The 12,252-nt window shown below is 39.9% G+C and overlaps 2 protein-coding genes across 2 annotated transcripts in view; both read right to left on the bottom strand.

Annotated features, from left to right (window-relative positions):
• Window positions 1-3,043, bottom strand: part of LOC140948439 (methionine adenosyltransferase 2 subunit beta-like) — a 3,257-nt gene extending 214 nt beyond the window's left edge. The window contains exons 1-2 of the mRNA XM_073397678.1: window positions 2,483-3,043; window positions 1-758 (exon numbers count right to left, since the gene is read on the bottom strand). The exon at window positions 1-758 is cut by the window's left edge and continues 214 nt beyond it. Of these exons, the coding sequence (XP_073253779.1) occupies window positions 370-758; window positions 2,483-3,029 (936 nt within the window). The 5' untranslated portion in view covers window positions 3,030-3,043 and the 3' untranslated portion in view covers window positions 1-369. The remainder of the gene's footprint in view (window positions 759-2,482) is intronic.
• A 1,115-nt stretch (window positions 3,044-4,158) lies between these two features.
• LOC140948351 (uncharacterized) lies at window positions 4,159-11,293 on the bottom strand. Its single transcript, XM_073397588.1, has 5 exons — window positions 10,554-11,293; window positions 8,895-9,023; window positions 7,778-7,885; window positions 6,931-7,190; window positions 4,159-4,906 (listed from the first exon to the last, which is right to left on the bottom strand). Exons 1-5 carry the CDS (start codon window positions 11,287-11,289, stop codon window positions 4,457-4,459), a joined length of 1,683 nt encoding a protein of 560 aa, XP_073253689.1. The 5' UTR covers window positions 11,290-11,293; the 3' UTR covers window positions 4,159-4,456.
• Window positions 11,294-12,252: the final 959 nt, after the last annotated feature.

Below are 12,252 nucleotides of genomic sequence, written 5' to 3' on the forward strand. Positions count from 1 at the left end.
AGTAATATTTTGTCGAGAACAGGGCTTAAGAACAACTTGAATCCCAGCAAGTCTTTTGGGCAAGAAGCCTGGGGCCACTTCTTGCTCGTCTCAGTTAATGACTTGGTTAAAGGGTGACTTACCTGGACCGTTTTTCACTGGGCAAGTGAGCCTTAAAACTTACTTGCCCAGCAAGTTTTCAGCCTTATTAATGTGTAAGTAAAACAAGGGCATTAACTAAGCTTTAAAAGTTACTTGCCCAGCAAGAAAATCTAGTTGTCTTGGACTACTATACATGTACATGGGCCTTTTTTCAAGCCCTGGGGAATCAATATACAGACAAAATACTACAGTCACAGAGCATACATTTCAGCTTGATAAATTTGGAAGTTAAACAAAAGGCTGCAGACACTGTTTGATTCCTTCCTTGAATGGAGTGCGCATGCTTGCCCCACCGTCTTCCATCATGGATTCCAGATCCGAGCAGCTAAGAGCAGTGTTGTGGGGCCTTGGAGTTCCAGCACTAGGGGCATCAGGATTTGGAATCAGGTGACTGTGTGATAAACCAAAAATCTCTGCCATTTGGCAAACCATTGCATATTTTGTCATGACTTCTGTTCCACTCCAGTGCCAAATTCCTTTGAAAGAAGAATCTGTGATGCGCTTTTCTGCAATGAATCTGCAAACTGTGGCAATGTCATCAACCAGGGTAGGATACCGGAATGCATAATCATCCATTTTGGTAGGTTTTCCAGTTTCTTTAAGAGCTTCAAAGAGAACTAGAATAATAAAACAGAGAATTCACAAAACCAAAAATCCTAGTCAACATCCTTCCCATACCATTAACGCCTCACCTTAAATCCCCTAACAGGCGCGGATCCACACCGGTTTCCACTGTTTTACGGAAATCGGTCAGATTTTTCTTAAATAGATATATTTTTAATAAATAAAAAACTTTCCAAGTTGCAAGGCTTTATCCAAGGTGAATGGAACTGGCCAATATCTTATCTGAGTGACTCAGAACCCCGAGAAAGGAGACTTTAGGGGAGTTAAAATCTAAAACATTTACCGGGGGAGCATGCCCCTGGACCCCCAAGAAGCATGCGTTTTCGACGCTCGTTGAGGAAATCGGTCGGTATTTATCCTAGATCCGCGCCTGCCTAAGTTACAAGGCTATCTAACTATTACACAAAAAGTAACTTACAGTAATAATTCTAGCTGAAGCCTTCACTCATAAATTAATAAACAATGAACTTGAGCATTAAATTGAATGTAAAAAAAGATGCAACTTTGCAAGTAAAAAATAATGTGGAAGATTATAAGATCCTAGTCAAAATCCTTCCCATACCATGAACGTTTCGCCTTAACTATTGCACAAAAAGTAACTTACAGTAATGATTCTAGCTGAAGCCTACACTCATAAATTAATAAACACTGAACTTGAGCATTAAATTGAATGTAAAAAAAGATGCAACTTTGCAAGTAAAAAATAATGTGGAAGACTATTTTAATCTTTAGAGGTCCCACTATGTAATATGTCAATCAGGGTTCCACAGCGTTAATTTGGTAAAGGTTTTTTTTTTTTCATTGTTTTCAATTTCAAATTTTAACCTGTTCTGTGATTCTTGAATTAGCCTGAGCATGCAAGCTCTCTCTGTTACCTCTGATTGACTTGGGTTGAGGAAGTGTAAAGAGTAGAGAGATAGTTTGCCCATATAAGCTACATCTTGAAGGGATGAGAAAAAACAGTTTCCACATTTTGGGTGTTTGGTTACAGGAGGTTCGACTGTATTTGTGAATACGAAAATAAGCATTGCCGGCAAATAAGCACTGCACTGAGAAGCAAAAATTCAACAAGGATCACAGTACTGACACAAGTAAATATGTCACTTACAGATGGTCACTTCTTGTTACCCCATCTCTGATCTGCCCTCATCTGATCTTTCTTACACACACCACTCCCCGACCCCCCTGCCGGCCCCACCCTTAGCAAACCTGTACAGCTGGGTGGATGGGCTATTGAATGTAATATCCACACCCCCTCCCCCTCTGTTGAGGACCTACCCTTTTTTCTTACTCCTGAAGAAATCAGCAAATTGCATTCACCCGTGCAGACTGCCATTAGTTATGGGTCTACCCTTGAAGAATTTTTTCACGAATTCTCTGTTTCCCGCTGCAGATTACCCCTAAGGAATTTGTAATTATTATTATTTTTTTTCATTGCAAGTGAAGAATTCCTCGACCTTTAAAACTTACCTCTGAGGAATTACATTGCTCCTTTAAACCCAGCATGCAAGGGTGGGGGGAAGGGGGGGGGGAAGGGGGGCGGGGAGAGGAGAGATTAATTTTAATACAATAGCTACGATCTGTAAAAGAGTCAAAGACCCCATATACAAGACAGACCACCAAGTAAGTTTAAATAAGACAGACAATTAAAACTGCAAAAATACTTAGAGATATGTACAAAAAAAATTAATAAAATAAATAACCAGTAGCTACAAACCTGTGACGGCACTTTCCTTCAAATATTCCACGTTTCCGTACAAAATTGGAATTCGGAGGATTCCCGAATCAGAGAGACAGGTCTGCACCACTTTCTCTCCTGCCAGCTTACTTTTTCCGTACTTGTTTAACGGGTTTGGCTTATCTATAGGTTTGTAAGGTGGACTCGTGCCATCGAACACATAATCGGTACTGATATATAGCATAAAATGTTCCGGGACTTCCAATCCATTGTTCAAATCGTTTATGGTTGTTGCTAAGACTTTAGTTATACCCACGTTCATTTTTTCGCAAGTTTCCTCGTCGTTTTCCACGACGTCTGGCCTTCTTTCTGCGGCAGAATGGATCAACACATGGGGCTTGAACTCCGTCACAACTCGCTGCGCTTCGTCGAAATCCAACAGATTTACCTTTTTTAGAGCCCCTGTAGCCCGCGAATGAGCAAGGCCTAGCACTTCCCAGCTATCGGAGTTAGAAAACTGCTTTAGAATTGCTCGCCCTAGAAGGCCAGACGCTCCAGTGATAAGGACCCGATGTTTCGTCGCCATGTTGAAAATGTCACGTCACGACCTGCGATCACAGGTCACCCAAGCTCCGATTATCACCATCGTCATCATGACTATGGACAATATAGAGAGGATATTACACGGTGGCGCGAAGATATGAATGGCAAAACAATATTTTACTCACTCGCTAATAGAGAGAAATTACCAAAATTACGTCATCGATAAACTCACGTGTGAGATTATGGAAAATAAACCACTCGGATCCCGGATGTAGTTTTTATCAATTTTACGAGTGATGTATTTTCCAGTAAAACACTCGTGTCTATATAGTAAAGCTTTTTATGCGAATTTTATAGAGCGTTGTAGGCTGAGAATTTAACCTTCATATTTTATTTGAAATAAGATCAAATGTTCCATCATCATCATCATCATCAAAGATGTCCTTTAGGTGCCTTGCCAGTGAAATTGTGAGTAAGAAAGTAAACTCGGCCAGAATGAAACACAATTGATTCTTTTTTGTGTGTTTAGGTCCTGTAATTTACTGTCGGAATAATTTATGTTTTTTTAAATGGTTTGATTGTCACGTTTATACACTGTTCATCCTCTCTATTTTTAAGGTTTGAACGCGCGTCAGCTGGAAGTGAAGCCTTTTCAAGCGGGGACAACTTTTCTTCATGCATATTTGCAGGTCGAGGGAGATGCAGGGCCTTAGGTTTCGTGACTAATCTCAAAACAGAAAGTTTATGCCAGCGTTTACTGTGACGATGAAGACAAAATGAGTTATTTATTTACAGACCCTTACACCAAACAATGCCAAAAAATAATTCTAAAATAGTAGTAGATATTATATCCACATAGAAATTCAAATGAGAAAGGAAATGAAAGGCAAAATCACGCAATCAATAAGTTGTTGTTTATTTTTTTTTTCTTTTTGTATAACTCTTCTTTTGTATTGTTTGTTTCATATTATAATGTAATTTCTTACATAATTTTTAATTCGTTTTTCTCGTTTAAAACAAACCAAGAGAGAATGCCATGAATGAATGATGGTTACGAGATCAATCAGACTGCCTCCCACCTCCCTTCACCGATCAGAGTTAAGGCTCACTTGCTGTAGTGAAAACATGAACGTAGTTATGGTAAACTGTTGCTAATTGAATTTTTAATTTTATTTTTTTTCTAGTTTATTATTTTAAAGGGTTTCAATTTTTTTTTCGTTCTTGAACGAGAACCCTACTTTTGGGCTTGCTTTGTCAGTGTGTACCGACAAAATGATCCCTTTTACCTAATCAATGGGCGACGCCATGTTTCTGTGGATCAAATGGAGGAGGAACCTTATCCTCTTGGTGGCGTGTTGGGAAACAAGCCATCAATATAAAGTCTCTACTTCCAAGCGCACTAGGAGTGGAGATCATAGCCCTCTCATACTCGGACCATCCAGAATCAGATCTTTCATTCTCTTTTTATTTTTACGGACTAAACATCTTAAAAAGCAATCCCTCGACATCCCTAAACACATTATCAGCATAATGAACAGGATCGGTCTGCGACACAGTTCCAGCAGGATAAGCTTCGCTTATTGGATAAACGTCTATGACGTCAATACCAGCATGACACATGGCTGAAAGGGCATAGGCATTGAACAACTTTACGCGTGAAAAAGTCAGGAACCGACGGACATCTTTATGTGGATTTGGAAATCTTTCCCTGTGAATGGCAGTTGACGTTTTCCATATAAACCTCCCCTTAAAAGAGTTGCTGATATATTTGGCAGGTTTGTTTTCGCCGTCATCCTTCAGCAAGCGTATTAACTGTTCTATAACTCGCTGGTAATTAGTAAAATTCACCGCAGCAGCAAAATGGATTCCCATGTTCATCATCAATACACTCTTTTCTGTTATTTCCGGGTTAAACAAAGTCTGGAAAACAAACAAGTTTATAGGTCGTTGAATGAGGCGATGTAAAGCGGTAAAGAGAGGTATAATGAGAGGAATATAGGACTTTACCAACTAAAAAATTATTAGGTCCTCCATTTTGCATCGTGTTCTGGCTATTCCCTGCAACAGGTACGGCCAGGGTTTCTCACTTTAGTGCCGGTCAATTTAGATCTTTAAGATTTTTAGGGGGGAAAGCCCAGCCGCAAACAGGGGAAAACAATGACAGTTTCCTCCTAAATGCATTAAAACACTTTTTAGACTATCCGGAGTACTTTCAGATCTTTAAAAATGCATTATAAGCAGCGCTATAAAATTTGTAGCCGTTCGGTTGTCCTAAGGCAACTCAAGTCTTTTTCGAAATTACAAGGGCCTCAGTATCATTTGCCCGAAAATTTTAGATGCAATTTTAATTTTTTACGAAAGTGAGAATTTTTCTGATTCCTCCTGTCCATCCATCCTCGGAGACCCAGGGGCAGTCAGTCGGGTTTCTTTAGAAAAGGCGGGACGAAGGTTTTCAAGTACTGGCGAAAGAGCCCCTGGGTACCGACTCTCACCGAGCTATTTCCAAAACTTCAAGCGGATGCCGGCTCCTGATTGGGCACAAAAAATGCTTTGTTTTAGTGTGCCCAATCGGCGAACAGTTTCTCCTGAGTTCTTTTTGTGAGTTCGTACACAACGACTATTGTTTTGCCATACTTGCACGGTTCGTTCACCAAGCTTGTGCGAGCAAGGGAAACTTTTAATTTCTACTTTCCTAACCAGAAACGAAGGAACTACCGATGAGTCGAAAAAAACTTTTGGGATGCTATCAGCAGGAGCAATTCAATTTGCCCCGAGAATATTCTGTTTTTGACTCATCAAGATGCGGCGGCGTCGAGAAAGTCAAATAAGCAATAGCTTGACAAGGTAAAACAACAACTTTGCACGAGCATCACACTTTTTTGTACATTTCTTTGCCGTCAACTGCACGACTACCCGTTAAAATGCCTAATTTCATGTTTTGTGAAGGACGTGACCAAGCAATAACAAAATTCATTCTCTTCATGTACTTGGATATGGTTGATAGAAATTCAGCTCCAGAAGAGTTGGATAGAAACTGAAAAAAAGTGAATTCCTTTTTCCATGCGACGATTTCGTGGTTGTCAGCCGTCGTGGTAATTTTTAAAAATTCCCTAATATTTACGCAAGACGTGACCGATGCAAGCGTGAATACCTGTTGTAAGCCCCAGCTTCTATTTATGGAAAACCGTCTTTAGTTTTCGGGCAGTTAGTATTTTGAAATCAGATGGGGATTTTATATCAAACTGAAAGTTTCCTGACTGAGTGCATTTCTTTGGTGCATGAGCCAGACAAGCTCTGATCGAAACAATAGCCGTCGTGTACGAACTCACGAAAAGAACTTAGGAACAACTGTTCGCCGATTGGGCACAACAATACAAAGCATTTTTTGTGCCCAATGAGGAGCCGGCATCCGTTTGAAGTTTTGGAAATAGCTCGGTGATAGTCGGTACCCAGGGGCTCTTTCGCCCGTACTTGAAAACTTTAGTCACGTCCTTTCTCCCAACCCGAGCGACTGACTGCCCCTGGGTCTCCGAGGATGCTGTCCATCGAATTTTCGAATCCGAAGATTTAAGGTTTTCTTTTTGTTCGAAAAGTAGGCTAACTTGGGGACTGGAATGCAAAAAATTAAACTTTAGAAAATCGTAGGGAATTTATAAGATATGCTACGAAAATTATACATGACTGGAATAGAAAGGTCATCTAGAAGTTTTAGCCTTCCTCACGCTATAGAAAATTCTAGGCAATTTTGCTTCTCCGAACAGATATTTTACAGAAAACAGCCGTTGAGTGCCACTGCGCCATTGCGTTCCTCCGGGAGAGCTTGCTCTTCGGCTACAATTTGTATGATGGAATGATGGAACAAGGTTCCGCAACCAAACTGACCGTAGTCCCCATTTATGAGTATTAAAATTTTCAATCTTATACTTTTTAAATTTAAAGCTTACCTTTTTGATGTCATTTATAACTCGTTCTTGATCGTAATCAGCGTCATCAGGGAGAGGTTCCCTTGGTGATTTGACGCCATCGCCCCAGTATTTCGCCATGTCGTACACCCAGTGGTAAATAGGTCGACAGGCGATAAATGTCTTCTTGCACAGATTACGGTAAGGACCAGATGTAAGGGAGCTGAGAAACATATTAGAAACGGAATCTCCAAAACTGAAGAAGATACCTTCTTGATTTCTATGATCCTTTAAAATGATGTCTGTAAACAACAACAAGATGTGTTAATATCATGGCGATAACAATAAACATTACAACTACTGTGTTTACTTGATACAGCCTAATTGCAAAGAATACATACTCTAAACAAAAAAAATCAATGGCCTAATTTACCATTTGGGTAGAATCCCTTTGAGACGAAAAGATTGACCTATAACCATTAACTAAACTGGACGCAGCCAACCAGATTCGTTAATGACAACCAGCCTTTGATAAAAAATTAAATTTCAACAAGAGAGGATAAAGGCAGGAGCCCGGCTCCTGATAAAGGTTAATTATCCTCTTATAATTTTTATTAGCTTCTCAAAGCGGTGCTGTTATAAGGGAGGGCGAGGGCGGGGAGTGGGTCAGACGCACACGAATGGGTCACAATTCTTTTCCAAAACTATTACTGCGATTTAATTTGATCTATACTTTCTCTTTTTGTTTTAAAATCAGTTAAGTATGGCTTTTAGCCTTGGCTAAATATTTATGTTATCATGGCGATAACAAGGCTGCTGTGTTTACTTGATACAGCCTAATTTCGTTGTTCATGAATTTAAAATATCGTCATGCAAACGAGACACTTACCTTTAATGTAAGGCTTCCATTGCCCATTGGCCCATCTACCAAATCCATCCCAGATCATTGCTCTACATGACGCGTCACATGTGTAGTTAACTTTCACCAAGGCGTCAACTATTTATTCAGATTCAAAAGAAGTTATGATTAAGGAAGAGAATTAATGTCGCTCACAAGGAATCGGATCGTTTCCGTATACTAATAGCGTCCGGTTAATCGAGTCCTGTATCCAGCTTCAGCAACTTCATGTAGAAAAAATTAGCAAGCAGGAATATTTCTATTGAAACTATATAAAGTGTTTGGTTTGAAGGGGTTGAAGTCCATTTTATGAGTATAAAAGCAGTCTTCCCGCAGACCTCAATTTTCTATCACTGATGTGATAAAGACACGAGGGAACATTTATCAGGCGTACGTGTCTTGCTCCTCCATTTGCGTCTGTCATGAGGTATGTTTTATTCGCTACATTCAACTCTCTATTAACCGACACCCTTTGTGAGACAGACACCTAGAGCTGGTGATCCTTGCCTTTCATTACTCCTTATAGCTGACTCTCTAGAATTAAGACAAACAATTCTCTAGACTCTCTATAAGACAAAAGTGTCTTAGAGAATAACCGGCACTATATGTGTCCGTCTTAGAGACAGTCAATCAAAGAGAGTAAAGAAAGGAAGGATCCAACTCTAGGTGTCCGTTTTAGCGAGGTGTCTGTCTTATGAAGGTGTCCGTTGAAAAAAGGTTGACTGTACAAAGGGTAAGGAGTGAATCAAACTTTTGGGTAGCCAGTAGTCTCCCACGCAGGAAGGCGCGAAGAAGCCGCAAGAAAGTCTGTGTAGGAGGCTGGATAGCCAGCTCCCATTGAGCTACAATAATCGGCATCGGCTTATCCATGCAACAGGTCTTGGTCAGGCACAATATATATACGTTCACATGACAAACTCTCTGTGATTGTACAGATATGCAAAATGAATACTTTTCCCTCTACTATAAATGACCGCGCCAACAATATTCATGCAGCTGGTCCTTCACGCATACCGTATCCAGCCCACTAGAGTTTAAAGGATAATAATTCACTTTCCGTGCTGTTTGTTTGTTTAATTGTTTCGGCAGTTGATCAGTACTGACTTACTGTATCGCAGATTATTCGCTGATGGAGGAATATGAAAAGTCACCTTCTCTCCATCCCTGAAAGGAGCTATTAAGTAGGGCCGGTCCCCTTTAAGGATGCCATCAGGCTGATTTTTACCTTGGGAATTGCCTAAAGAGAAAAAGAGGAATATCCTCTGTCACGTGTTGAATTATCTTAGTGAACTGATAATTCGTTCAACAAGTTGGTGGGGGCACAAAATATACCCGTTTTCCTTGCCACACACACACCATAGAATCAGATTTACCCCCAAACTCGGCAACGTAACTAGTTTTAAGGGGCTTCGTTTTTCCATCGATCTCAGATTGGTCCAAATCAAGGGTCTATTACTTTTAATTAAAAAGCAAGCCAGTTCTTATGCGGAATTTGTATGGGTAATAGCATGATTTGTAGTGATATTTGGCATAAATACCACGAGTGATATTTCGAAATTGTGATACGTAATTTAACGAGCCGTCAGGCCAGTGAAATTTGAGACAATTTTGAAATATCACGAGTGGTATTTATGCCAAATATCACGTACAAATCATGCTATTATTTGTCTATACTACTACCCACAAAAGGTTTGTAATATTTCAAATTAAGCTGAAATACCACTGCCCTAAGCAAATCAGATTGCAAAAATTTCTCATGTAGTAGCATAAAAAAATAAACATACACTGTACTGTCGCACTCAGTTTCTTGAGACCATGACTTGCTTTGATGAGTAAACAACGTATACGGGTGACAATCAACGTACATACATATCCGCCATATCCGGCTAATGGACTTTCCGAAAATATTTTTTTTTGTTCAGAAAAATAAGAACCTATTTAAGAACCTAAATAGCCTAAATTTGACGTGCTAATTATCTTTTATGTAAGAACCTGTTTAGGCTAACTTGCAAAAATGCAGGCTCTTGGTCGCGGGATTTTACTGTGTCAGGCTTTCGTCTAAAAATTAATAATCTAAATTTTCTGCCAAGTTCTCTTTATTTCGACCAGCCACATGGTGTACGGGGAATATACTGTCCTGCTCTTCTGTTCCCTTAACAATTGATTGACTTTGAAACAAGTAACCAAACAAACCGGCAAAAAATGAATGGGGCTTGTTGGCAGGTAGTAAAAATTGAAGCCGTACAGTACAGTACTGAAACCCTGGGGTACTGCGCTGACCCGCCACTAAGAATTAACCTGCATTTTCCAAAATCAGCCTAAACATGCAGGTTTTTACATAAATGGTGATAAGCACAAATTTGAGCTTTTTAGGCTCTTAATTAGCTTCTTATTTTCTGAAGGAAATCTAATAGTACATTGTAGTTGACAGCACTTAGTGGTAAGTCAGCTCATTCCTTAGGTAAAACCTGTATACCATTACAATTGCAGTTGCAGTGCTGACTTTTCTTATTCGCCTTAAGTGTAAATAATCGTTTTGTAGATTTTATGAGAAAATAAGAACCTGTTCCAGATTTTAGGCTTAACAGGTTTTTGTCTGAGAGGTGGCTTAACTGGCAAATTTTAGCAATAAAACTCTACTGGGGCCGGCTTAGACCCAAAATATTAATCAGTTTGTGAACGAAGTATACTCGGTCTCCAGCCTTGGTTGTCTCGATGCACCTAGCCTATGTGCGAATTTGATCACTTTGACCTAAAAATATTTTACCTTTTTTGAACCAATATGGAGGGGGATCTTTGAATCCGTGGCAAAGGCTGTAATCCAAGAAGATTTTAGCTTCATAATCTCCATCCTCTATTATAAGAAATAAAACCTCATAGGTTCCGTTATTGTGGTCAAAGATTGTTGGTGCCAAAGACGACGGACCTTGAATATGAATTCTCCACGAGTCTCCTCCGATAGTTTTTTCCACATTACCTGCCGATACCGTCTGAATAACAAATCGGCTGAATTCTCCGGCTGCTCTTATGTTCCACCCTGAAATAAAACTCTTGCTAGGGTCTGTTATCTGATTGACTCCAAATCCTGGTTTTATTGGTGACCAGAGGGTTAAATTTAAACAAGGACGTAGAATTTCTTTCCAATCCAATCTAGCTTTTTGCAATCGGCACCAATCACGTTTAAACACGTCCAAGCTTTGATGAAATTCTAATCCCATCAGTTTAGTCTTAGACGAATTATTATCCTCTCGTAATGAGTTGATGTCCAGTTTGTTGGCAGTTCCAGTCAATATACTTTTCTTGTCTCTAGCAATCGAATGGCTAGGGCTTCCCCCTTTAGCTGGCACAATACGTCCATATTCGTCGTAGTTTGTAGTTTTAGTCACTGGTTTGTACCTCGAGCTATTGAAACTATTGAAAACGCGATCAAGAAAAGAAATAAAAATTGCAAAAGACAGGAAAATACAAATCGTTGAAAAACATTTTAACATCGATCGAGGCATGGTGTTATACACTACGAGCAAGAGTTTGGAGCACGCTTTGATGTCATCTCTAAAAGGACTAAGCTTGGATACACCAACAAATTCCGTAGCTTAGTACAACTCAGCAGGTAGCAATATTGTCTTTGCCGGTTGTTATTTACCTTGACTCGGCCAAGAAAAGACCAGTTCCACACCGTCATTTGGTCCTTTTCTATCAAAATTAGATGTAAAATTTACGCGCAGTGATCACGTGTTTTTTGTTGATGAAATTATAATAACCGTTGAAAGAAAGTTAAAGCAAACCAGACTGGTCATTTAAGTGCAATCACTTCATATCGTATTATAGAAATTCAGAACGAAAATGTTTGTCGCCATCAGGTACTAAGGTCCACTGTGTAATGCGACCACTAAGGAAAATAAAAAAATCAAAACTTCAGCGTGTAGAACAATCAATAACTTTTATTGAGTCTACACGGATTATAAAAGATAGTTTTTGTCAAAGCCACATTGTCTTTGTGATGTTTAGCCTCAGAAAACAGCCGACATCTGGCGACGCTACCACTTGTTTCCCCGCCAAATGACGTTTGAGAAACGAGCGCAGAAATTCCATGCTGATGACGCGTCACTACCCAGATCTGGGTTAGTGCTTCTGATTGGTCGTGCCGCGTGAAATTTGATTCAGCCAATCAGAAGCACTACCCAGATCCGAGTAGTGACGCGTCATCACAATGGAATTTCTGCGCTCGTTTCTCAGACGTCATTTGGCGGGGAAACCAGTGGTAGCGTCGCCAAATGTCGGCTGTTTTCTCAGGCTATGTACCGTTGAAATGTACGAAAGAATACCCGTGGAAAATGCCAAAACCTGCGCGCTCACTTGACAGTAGCCCTGACCACTGGTAAAAAGGTTCTTGGACCCAGGCCAGAGTTAGTTAAAATAGACCAGTTTCGAAAGATTAGAAAATCATGCATAGGCGGTAGCTTCGA

The sequence above is a fragment of the Porites lutea genome, chromosome 9 (assembly GCF_958299795.1).
Source record: "Porites lutea chromosome 9, jaPorLute2.1, whole genome shotgun sequence".
NCBI lineage: Eukaryota > Metazoa > Cnidaria > Anthozoa > Scleractinia > Poritidae > Porites > Porites lutea.